Source organism: Mustela lutreola, chromosome 6 (assembly GCF_030435805.1).
Source record: "Mustela lutreola isolate mMusLut2 chromosome 6, mMusLut2.pri, whole genome shotgun sequence".
Taxonomy (NCBI): domain Eukaryota; kingdom Metazoa; phylum Chordata; class Mammalia; order Carnivora; family Mustelidae; genus Mustela; species Mustela lutreola.
The window spans coordinates 120204575-120215760 of NC_081295.1; the positions used below are offsets into that span (position 1 = coordinate 120204575).

The window sequence follows — 11186 nt, forward strand, 5'->3', positions numbered from 1 at the left end:
GAGAATGGGCCCTTATTCAAGATGGCGCCTAGAAGGCTTCAGACCTGGTAGGCGCTGATTGGATAAAGGAAGGCGGACTTCCGGGAGTTTTCAAGCCGTCTGTGGGACAACTGAGAGGAGTTTGCACGTGGATCGTTGTTCGGGTGGATTAGATGGAAACAGCCCCCAAACCGAGCAAGGATGTGCCGCCCAAGAAGAACAGACTTAAGGCCAAGAGGAAGGTAGAGATGTCTCCTTCCTAGGATGGAAGGGAAGTTTCTAGCTGCGGGGTCCCAGGGGGGCGGGGCGCGGCGCGGGCTACGGAGTATTAGAGCTTCTGATGTGCCCGTAGAAACCGCGGAGGTACTGGGACGAAGAAACTCTAACCGCTGCGGGAGCCTCTCCAGGGCTCCCTCGTAACAAGAAGAGGAATCGTGAGCTTCGCCCCCAGAGGCCAAAGAACACTAACATAGCAAAGAAGTCTCGGGTCTCCAGGAAACCTCAGCTCCCGAAGAAACCCCGAGAAGGGAGGAATCTTGAGCCTCAGCGGAGCGTGTCCGGGGTAAGCCTGGGACCTGATAAGGTGGTGGGACAAGTCGCCTTGTGCTTCACGGGTGCGAGGATTGGGGTCAACCCTAGCCTGTTTGCTGATTGTTTCTTCTTCCCCAGGCCCAGGATCCATTTCCAGGCCCTGCCCCCGTCCCTGTGGAGGCGGCTCGGAAGTTCCGTCGCATTGACAAATCCAAAAAGGTGAAGACCAGCTGGAGAATGGGGAGAAGTTGCAACCCGGGAGTATATGATTGAATTGGAGGGGGTGGGGAGGTCCTGGATGGCTCTCCTGGGACCCTAAACAATGTCTGTTTCCTCGCTCACTTTTCCCCGACCAACGATGTTATAGCTGCCACATTCGAAGCCCAAAACCCGAAGCCGACTTGAGGTGGCTGAGGCTGAGGAAGAGGAAATCAGTATTAAAGCTGCTCGTTCTGAGCTACTGCTTGCTGAGGAACCCGGGTAAGTGGACCCCAATGTGGGCCTCCTCAGGCCCTGCTTTATGGTATGGCGCTTTTCTTTCTCATTTTCCTGTTGGTACACCCACTGCATATTTGGGAGTTTGACTGCAACGCTAGCACTCACTCCTAGGTTTCTGGAAGGGGAGGATGGGGAGGACACAGCAAAGATATGCCAGGCTGACATTGTGGAGGCCGTGGATATTGCAAGTGCAGCCAAGGTGAGTTGCAAAGGGGCCACCGGCTGGATTGGTGGTGCAGAGCAAGATGGAAGTGGGGATTAGAAGAGGGAACACTGAAAGGAGCCATTTCTTTCCTGATTTTTTTTTCCTGCACTCTTTCCTCTCTCAGCACTTTGATTTAAACTTGAGGCAGTTTGGACCCTACAGACTGAATTACTCCCCAACTGGGAGGTAAGGCTGGATAGCAGTCTCTTGAACTAGGATGTGGTTCATCTCCTTAACCACATCAGTCACGCTCTCCTCGGCTGGACCAGTGTATGTTTAGGCTGATGGTGGGGGGAGGGTCCTGTGATTTGCTTGCATGTGTGGGTGAGCATATAGAGGAGGGGCCGGTGTGGGATGGATCTCACACGGTCCAGGTCAGGGTGCTTTTCTGCACTGATGCTCTACCTGTCCCCTGCTCCCAACAGACACCTGGCTTTTGGAGGGCACCGGGGTCATGTGGCCGCCCTTGATTGGGTAACAAAGAGGCTCATGTGTGAGATCAACGTCATGGAGGCAGTGCGGGACATCCGGTCAGTGGGAGTGAGGCATCCCTTTCCTCATTGAATAACCGCCCCCAATCCCCCTTTCCCAGTGAACCTTTCCACTCCTACTTCCAGGTTTCTGCACTCGGAAGCACTGCTTGCTGTTGCTCAGAATCGCTGGCTTCACATTTACGACAACCAGGGCATCGAGCTCCACTGTATCCGCCGCTGTGACCGAGTCACACGGCTGGAGTTCCTGCCTTTCCACTTCCTCCTGGCTACAGCTGTGAGTGGATGTGGAGCACAGGGATTGGGTGGCAGCCCTTGAGAAGACCGTTGCTTCTCTGGTATCCCAGTAGAAGGACAGGGCAGTCAGGACTCATTCTGTGTCTCTCTCTCGGTCAGTCAGAGACAGGGTTTCTGACCTACCTGGACGTGTCAGTGGGAAAGATTGTGGCAGCTCTGAATGCTCGGGCTGGACGGCTGGACGTCATGACTAAGAACCCTTACAATGCCGTCATCCACCTCGGACACAGCAATGGTTGGTCTCTAGCTGAGCTTGGACTCTCTGACCACCTAGACCTGCTTTGTTTCTATGTTTGTATTTTCCAAGTGCCTTCAGGTTGCCCCTATTCATCTCTCTCGTTACTCCTTGGCCTTGAAACCCTGTCCTTCCCAGATGTTATCACCTCAGGGCTTGTTAATAACTTTGGCTCCTCTCCCCTGACATCCAGGTACCGTGTCCTTATGGAGTCCAGCCATGAAGGAGCCACTGGCAAAGATCCTCTGTCATCGGGGTGGAGTCCGGGCTGTGGCTGTAGATTCTACAGGCACGTAAGTCACTTGTTCGGTCATGAGCTGCTGGGGAGGTAACAGCTGGGTGGAAGGATATAGAGGGCAGTGTGTCTTTGAGAGCTCGGACTCACAGTCAAGCTGCCTAGTTTAAATCCTGGTTGGGGCACCTGGGTGGCTCGGTTGGTTAAGAGTCTGATTCTTTGTTTTGTTTTTTTTTTTTTTTAAAGATTTTTATTTATTTATTTGACAGATCACAAGTAGGCAGAGAGGCAGGCAGGCAGAGAGAGAGGAGGAAGCAGGCTCCCCACTAAGCAGAGATCCTGATGAGGGGCTCGATTCCAGGACCCTGGGATCATGACCCGAGCTGAAGGCAGAGGCTTTAACCCACTGAGCCGCCCAGGTGCCCCAAGCATCTGACTCTTGATCTCAGCTCAGGTCTTAAGGCTTTGAACTCAAGACCCTGAGATAAGACCTGAATTGGGCTCCGTGATGGGTGTGGAGCCTACTTAGAAAAAATAAGAAGATAAATAAATCCTGGGGTTAACCACTGACAGGCCATGTAAGTGTGGGTACATTTTGTAACCTCTGTGTGCCACACACTTTCCTCACCCCAAGAGTAGGGATGAGTGTCTAGCTCAAGGATCAGAAAGCTCTTTCTGTAAAGAGCCATATAGTAAAGATTTTAGGTTTTGCTGGCCAAGAGGAAAATTTGAGTGTATTGTATAGGTATTTGAGTAAAGAGAAAACAAAGTATCACAGATTTTTAAGCAGTAAAATTCAAAATATAATAGTTACCAAATATAGTATTTTTGTAACACAGGTATACTAATGGGAAGAATTGGGTTTCCCTTTTGAGGATAACATTTTGCTCAACTGAGGTTCACAGTTAGTGTTCTGAATCAGCAATTCCATTTGCAAATATTTTTCTCTTAATTTTGATCTGTGGAGAGATCTTACCTATTTTGTCTTCAAAGACCTTTTCATACAGATGATGAGATAGGTGGCACTTTAAACACTGTCAAGTTATAACCATGTCACCACGAGTTGTCATGCGCCCACAGTGTTACGAAGAGATGACATGCCACATGTGATGTCGGTCTTGATGGCTCTCCCAGGCTACTATAGTACAAAAGTGGCCACAGAAGAAACCAGTGAACGACTGGGGTCGTGCTCCCAAACAACTGCCTCTGCAGATGCTGAAATTTGCATCTCCTGTATAATTTTCACCTGTTTCTTTTTTTTTTTTTCCTAAAGATTTTATTTATTTATTTGACAGGCAGAGATCACAAGTAGGCAGAGAGGCAGGCAGAAAGAGAGAGAGGGAGGAGAGGAAGCAGGCTCCCTGCTAATCAGAGAGCCTGATGCAGGGCTTGATCCCAGGACCCTGGGATCGAGGCTGGCCAGGCTTTGCCTGGGCAGAGGCTTTAACCCGCTGAGCCACCGAGGCACCCCAAATTTTCACCTGTTTCAAAATATTTTTGAATTTTTTCCGGGCACTTAAAAATGGCCAGACCACTCGGAGCTCGAGGGCTGTCCAGAAGTAGGTGGTGGCCGGATTTGTTTGGAGTGTGGGCTGTAGGCCGCCAAGGCGTCCTAAATGTTAAAGCGAGTTAAGGCATATCAAGTTTGGCCTGGTGCCCAGGGAGTATGGAGCACTGGTTTTCGCCACCGGTTTGGCATCATCAAAAGTGATCATTCTCTTTAGGCCTGGCAGGTGATGTGAGGGGTAGGAGTGGTGGGTCTGCTCAGAATTTCTACTCTTCGAGAGTTTGCAGCTGCCCTGGTGTGCCATCTGAGGCATATGTTTGTGTACGTGTGTATATATGTGTACACAGTGTGTTCTGTTGTACCCAGGTTCCCTCTAATGGGAATAGTGGGTGTTCCCCTTAATTTGTTTCTTTTTTAGGCACTCCCGGGCACTTGCTGTGGGCTGGGCTCTGGGCCTGGGCTTCCGGGGGCGGTCCAAGGATAAAGGGGCTATTGGCCCTGCCCTGGTGCGGTATTCTACTTTATGCACAGAAACAGGAGACTGGAGTTTTTGGAAATGATTACTCAGGAGATGCATTTAGTTCCTGCTGAGTTGTCTTCTGTCACCCTAGACCGAATGTGTCTGTTAAGGGATAGGTCACCCTGCTCTTCCTTGGCTTGTTCCCTTTCTGCCACATTTTCCTCTCACCCAGAATTGGACTTGACACCTCTAGCTACACAGCCCCATCATCCTCAGCCAGCAGTAAGGGCAGGAACCAAGTTGCTGTTTACCGGGTGCTTCCTGGAGGCCCAGGCTCATGCTACTTGCTTTGGTGCTGTCACTTCATTACTGTCCACAACCCTGTGTGAAGTCCCGGCTGCTCTCTCCGAGGTCTGTTATCTCCATCCTCGCTGCCTCCTGTGAACATGTGTGATGCTCGCAACCACTTTCCAGCCTCTGGTTCTTCCTTCTCCCGGCATGTCCTGGGTGCTGTTGGCAGATTGATCATTCCCACAGCTGCCTTCCTCCTTTGACACTGCTGCGCGGGAATCTTCTATATGTGGTGTAAACTACGTAACTTTATTTTATTTATTTATTTTTTTAAAAAGATTTTATTTATTTATTTGACAGAGATCACAAGTAGGCAGAGAGAGGGGAAGGGAAGCAGGCTCCCCGCCGAGCAGGGAGCCCGACGTGGGGCTTGATCCCAGGATCCTGGGATCATGACCTGAGCCGAAGGCAGAGGCTTTAACCCACTGAGCCACCCAGGTGCCCCTACGTTACTTTATTTTTAAGTGGTTTTAAACACAGGAAAAGGAACAGCCTAGTAGCCATCAACTTTGAAAACTGTCCAGATGCTCAGGCCCACCCTCCCTGGTCCTCTCATAGTTGTTGTATCTTTGGGGCTAAGTGATTTGTCTCAGCCGTTTTTACTCCATATTTGTGCCAGCCGGCTTTAGGAGCGTGCTCTCTATGGGCCACTGAGTCTAAGCTGTGGTCTGCTTTCCCTGGGCTGCTTCAGTGAAGTACTGCTGTGCCCAAGGCGTAGTCACTTAGTTCCCTGAGATTTGGTCCACACCTGGACAACAGCACAGGTCCTTGACTGTAGGCCCACCTCTGCTTATCTCTGGTCGCCCTCAGGAGCACCTCAGGGCACAGGGGCCACAGAGATGAGGCTTGCTGTCTGCCTTAAGAGGCATTATGGAGGGGTGCCTGTGTGGCTCAGTGGGTTAATAAGCCTCCGCCTTCAGCTCAGGTCATGATCTCAGGGTCCTGGGATCGAGCCCCACATCAGGCTCTCTGGTCAGCGGGGAGCCTGGTTCCGCCTCTCTCTCTGCCTGCCTCTCTGCCTACTTGTGATCTCTCTTTCTGTCAAATTAAACAAACAAACAAAAAGGCATTATGGAAGCTTGCATTAGGTTTGGATTAGATTCTCAGAGCTAAACTGTTTTCTGAAGTTTAGAAGCATGGTAGCGCAGCCTGGATGCCCTCCAGCCAGTGGGCTGGTATTTGTGCAGCGGATCCAAAAGGTGGGTGTGTGTGGGGAGAATAGTCAGCATGTGCCCTTCGGTTGTGGGTTGACTGAAAGGAGTGACCCTGTGTCCCAGGAGCCCTCAGTAATTCCTGGTTAGTACTGGCGGTCTTTCCTTCTGCTGGAGCTGGGGCCCTGATCATCTTGTGTCTGGAATAGACTCCAACTGGGCCTCTGTTCAGCCCCATCACAGGGCTAGTTCCTCTCATAGGAACCCCTCAGTCCCCTCTTCTGGGGCTCACAGCCAAGGCGAAGAAGAGAGTCCGTGGCCTTTTGGTAAACTTAATCCCCCGGCCTTGAAGGTCTCCTTTCAACCTCCGTCTCTGAGGAACAACTTGAACCTAAGATAGACACTCCCAATCTCTGAAAACAAGCAGTTGCAGTACACATTCCTGGAGAGCGTGGCCCTCCCTTCTTCCAGGGAAATACGGGGTGGGGTGGGGTCCTCCAGCGCACAACGGCACTGCTTCCTTAGCTTTTCTCAACTCCATGCAGCCTTCAGTCTGTTTCTCATCGCCAGAGAGCAGTGTCAGAGATCTGCATCTTCAGTCCGAGTTTAAAGAGCCCCTGGCTCCCGTCCTCATCCTGCTACCCACATGTCCCACCAATCCCGAAAGCAGACCTCTGTTTCCATCTCACCTCCACACTGTGATGTTCCTTCCTTTGTACCTGCTAGGTGTTTCTTGTGCTTCCTCGAAAATGACCTTCAATGGCTCCAATCCCAGTTTTATTATGAAGTCCTCCCTGACTATTGCTGACAGTCCTTCTCTTTGCAGAGCCACTGCGTTCCCTTGTATGCAGTGGAACAGGCCACTTTGGCTGATGGGCGTGTGTGCTCTCCCTTTGATTAAGAGGACAGACACTGAAGAGACAGGCCTGATTTGAATTCTAGCTCTACCACTCACCCTGATCACCTTTCTCTGAGCTTCGGTTTCCTCGTCTGTAAAAGGGAAATAAAAATTGTTTCTCCCCAGCAAGACTTCATGCCTGCACTTGGCCACAGCCCTGCTCAGCAGGCCCACACAACAGATCCATTTAACTGCCCACCCCCCTCTCCACCAGGTACATGGCCACCTCTGGCCTGGACCACCAGCTGAAGATCTTTGACCTACGAGGGATGTTCCAGCCTCTGAGTGCTCGGACCCTGCCCCAGGGAGCGGGGCATCTGGCCTTTTCCCAGCGGGGACTGCTGGCTGCGGGCATGGGTGATGTGGTCAACATATGGGCAGGGCAGGGCAAGGCTAGCCCACCCTCCCTGGAGCAGCCTTACCTCACCCACCGGCTCTCAGGCCATGTGCATGGCCTTCAGTTCTGCCCCTTTGAAGATGTGCTGGGGGTGGGGCACAGTGGTGGCATCACCAGCATGCTGGTCCCTGGTGAGTGGGACAGGAGATGGGATCCATGTGAATGAACTCTGGGTGGAAGTTTGGGTTGGCTCAGGACAGCCAGGAACAAAGGGCTTGGTTGGGCTGCAGCTGCTGGACTGGATTCTGTTTATGGCTTCATGCTTCTTCATCCCTCTAGGGGCTGCTGAACCTAACTTTGACGGCCTAGAGAGTAATCCATACAGGAGCCAGAAGCAGCGCCAGGAGTGGGAGGTGAAGGCCCTGCTGGAGAAGGTGAGCATGAGCCTGTGTGGGGTTGGGGTTGGGGAAGGCTCCCCATGCCCCAGGGGTCTTGGGAAGAGGGGGACTCAGCAGCCCCATGGCCTCCATCCCTCTTTGGGTCATTCTTCTGTGGCTCATGACCCTTTCCTGTGCCTCTGTGACACCTCTAGGTACCTGCAGAGCTCATTTGTCTGGACCCACGAGCCCTGGCAGAGGTTGATGTCATCTCTTTGGAGCAAGAGAAGAAGGAACGGATAGAGAGGCTGGTATGGAGCAGGCCCCAGTACTCAGGCCCTCCTCCCCTCCTCCCCCTCTGCCATGCCATGTCCTCAGAAGGAGGCACAGAAGATGGGGGCTGCCACGGTTCCTGGCCTCTAAGGCCGTTCTAGATTTCACCCTTGTCTCCCTGCTTAGGGCTATGACCCCGAGGCCAAGGCTCCCTTCCAACCAAAGCCAAAGCAGAAGGGCCGCAGCTCGACAGCAAGCCTGGTGAAGAGGAAGAGGAAGGTCATGGACAAGGAGCACCGGGTAAATGATCATTGCGGGGTGGGCTAGGCATCCCACGGCCTGTGTCATCCTGCTAGTGCCTCTGCCCTTGCCAGCCTGCCACTTCTCACCCTGTCTCCATCTTCCCACCCAGGATAAAGTCCGGCAGAGCCTTGAGCAACAGCCACAGAAGCAAGAGAAGGCCAAGCTCCCAAGGGCCCGGCCATCTGCCCTGGACAGATTTGTGCGCTGAGCCATGCTCCAGGGTGGTCTGAGAACAACAGTTTGTCCCCATGATGGCCTGTGGGGAGATGACCCTGTTTCTTGGAATCAGGAGAGGGTAGTGTACCCCTTCCCCAACTGGTGAGGGACAGCTGGCTCCTGGGCTGGGTTGGTATTAAAGAAGATGGCTATTTTTTTGGATAATGTGTCTAGACTGGGGACCTGTTCCCCTCCCTTTGCGCAGCCTGGGACTACCCTAGGATCCAGGGGGTCCTGGTATCCCGCTTCTATCCCACCCTGTATCTTATCACCATGACCTTAGCCTTTTTCTGTAGGACCCTTCCTCCTCTCTTTCCCACGTCCCTGGCAATCGATGTCCTTCCCATCCAGCATGGTCTGGCAGCCTCCAGGCTCCCCAAGTTTGTGTTCTTGGACTCCTGGTGAGGATCACGCTGTACTCGAAGAGGTAGACAAACAAGTTTATTGAGGAGCTTATGCCCCTCCTCTGCCATAGCTGAAGAGAAGCACCCCAGCACTGGTTTGCTCTTCCTGGCGACCGTGATAGGGGCTGGCAGGCCAGGCCCCTAGATTTCTTCAGTAATAGAGCATCTGATAGAGGAAACTGGTCAACTGCAGCCAGTCAGGGCCCCCTGCCTTGGGCCTGGGCTGCAGAAGGTGGAGGGGGTGCCAGCTTGACCCTCAGCTCCTCACTCCTGCGGCCCCAGGCACTCTCAGCTGTGAAGCCAAGCTATTACCCGACAGCGCAGGATGCCCAAGACTTCCTGGAGCCAGGAGCAGAAGGGTGCAGTCCTTTCCCTGTCAGAGCTGCCCACCAGCTTCCAGGCTTCCTGCATTTTCCAGGGGTCCAGCTTATGGGATGTCAGCAGGAATTTCCCATAGCAGCACCGGTCCAAGGGGTAGTGGGTGGCTCCAGCCAGCTTGACACAGTGGGTCGGGGTGAGGCCTCCTCGTCGGGCACTGACCCCCACAAAGACATCTTCCAGTGGCAGAGGAGGTGCCCGGCTGGCCACTTTCAGGATGAGCTGCACGGCAGAAGCTGAGAGCACATACCCCGTGCCAGAGGCATAGGGTGGAAAAGGGCCCCAGGTAGGAGGCCACTGCTCCTCGGATATCTGGTGCTTGTTCCCTGGTGTCCGAGAGGGGTGCACCCGCCAGTGCACGCGGCCCAGGTACAGAAGAGGCACTGGCTGTCTCAAGATGGACCCCTCTTGCAAGTCTTCATCTCCAGACTCAACCTCTCTCAGAGGTGGCTCCTTGCCCTTCTCCCATTGTTCCCAGCGGCCCCCTCGCCGAATCAGCTCTGACACCAGTTCGGGGACATTGACAAACACGTCATCATCCGTCTTGAGAATGTAGCGGGCCATGGAGCAGTGTTTGTTTGCCCAGTTGAGCCCACTGAGGGTCTTGAGAGTAAGGTTCCGGTAGGAGTCCCGGAAGGCCGCCTGCAAGATGTCCCCCTGGGCCGCTGCCTCCCGCACCAGATTGATGTGGGGTTCCCTGGTAGGATGCCACAAGCCTGGCTCTCCCAGCAGAAAGAGAGTCTGCACCCTGAGCCCCCGGGCCTCACGAAGCCCACCCCACGAAGCCCGAATGGCATTTCTTTGGTTCAAGTTCTCTGGGGCTGTGCACACAAGGATGAGCAGAAAGGGTGGGGCGCCGGGACCCCCGCACGCCTCTTCATTGGGGATCAGGAGGCGAGGCAGGGCCAGGGGCGGCCCTGGAGAGGCTGGAGCCGGGCTCAGGGAGGCCAGCGAGAGGCTCAGCAGCTCCTCCCCGATGCCCGAGGGCCCGAAGAGGGTCCAGATAATCACCAGCAGCAGGGCGGCAAGGAGAAGGCGCCGGAAGAGGCTGAGGGGCATGGTGTGGGGTAATCAGAAGCGACCTGGAGAGAAAGAGGAGGGCTGTTAGTGAGCGGACGCCGCAGTTCCCAGTGACTGGACTCTAACGGGCCACGCCTGGGATGGAGCGCGCGGCCAGCACCAGCAGGGAAGAGCGCCGAGATCCAGGAGGCGGTGGGGGTAAAGGGGGCACAGCCGGAACCGCGGAGAGGTTACCTTGTCGGGGCCTCGCCGCCCCAAAGCTCCGCTCCATGGTGGGGTGTCCCTGCAGCGCCAGGAGCCCCTCCCCCGCCCGCGGTGGCGGCTGGGTCCCGCCCCCCTCCCTGGGAGGGTGTAGCGCTGCACGCACACCCGCCTCGCCGGAAGCTGCTCGGTAGCTTCGCGGCTGCGGCGGACGAAACACGGCGGACCGAGCCCCGGAGGCGCGGGCTCGGCGCGAGCCGGCGGGAGCGGAGTTCGGAGAAGTGTGCCTCAGTCGCTGAGGCGAACGCCGGGCGGGGGCAGCCGCGGCCAACTTCCTTAACCACACACGCGACCCCCCGCTACACTGCGGACCCCAGCTCTTCCGGGTCAACGATTTAGAGGATTTCATCCCTACCGGTAGTCCACAACTTCCCGGACTCCGCGCCCCTACGCACCCCCGTATTTTTAAAAGAAACCCAGGGGCGGTCAAGACCTGAAAATACTCCCCGAACCATCAACTGGCTAGGCTCAAGATACCCACTTCTCGCTAACCCCCGAGGGGCCTTGGTTGTCTTTAAACTGCCTTAGTATCCCCGTCTGGGGTGTGTGTGTGCTTTATCTACGTCTTCCGTTAGAGGGCGGGCACCACAGGGTTGCCTCAGGTAGGGCAGGGAGTGGCACTACCATTGGGCATTGCTTTAGCCCAGGGGTAGGGAGGTGGAGCTGGTTTGGATACCCGAGGGAGCCATCAACCAAGAGTAAAACCACCCACAGGGCCCAGCGAGGCAGCTTTCCCTAGCAGGGTCCCCAGAAGAATGCAGAGCATCACACAGAAGGAC

At 54.6% G+C, this 11186-nt stretch overlaps 2 protein-coding genes across 2 annotated transcripts; one reads left to right on the forward strand and one right to left on the reverse strand.

Annotated features, from left to right (window-relative positions):
- Positions 1-61: 61 nt before the first annotated feature.
- Positions 62-8509, forward strand: WDR46 (WD repeat domain 46). The gene is made up of 15 exons (XM_059178655.1): positions 62-221; positions 332-541; positions 649-729; positions 878-990; positions 1120-1207; positions 1338-1399; positions 1639-1743; positions 1831-1981; positions 2101-2236; positions 2430-2529; positions 7053-7366; positions 7515-7609; positions 7768-7863; positions 8012-8125; positions 8238-8509. Exons 1-15 carry the CDS (start codon positions 153-155, stop codon positions 8334-8336), a joined length of 1833 nt encoding a protein of 610 aa, XP_059034638.1. The 5' UTR covers positions 62-152; the 3' UTR covers positions 8337-8509.
- Positions 8510-8771: 262 nt separating this feature from the next.
- Positions 8772-10677, reverse strand: B3GALT4 (beta-1,3-galactosyltransferase 4). Its single transcript, XM_059178669.1, has 2 exons — positions 10381-10677; positions 8772-10208 (listed from the first exon to the last, which is right to left on the reverse strand). Exon 2 carries the CDS (start codon positions 10183-10185, stop codon positions 9037-9039), a length of 1149 nt encoding a protein of 382 aa, XP_059034652.1. The 5' UTR covers positions 10186-10208; positions 10381-10677; the 3' UTR covers positions 8772-9036.
- Positions 10678-11186: the final 509 nt, after the last annotated feature.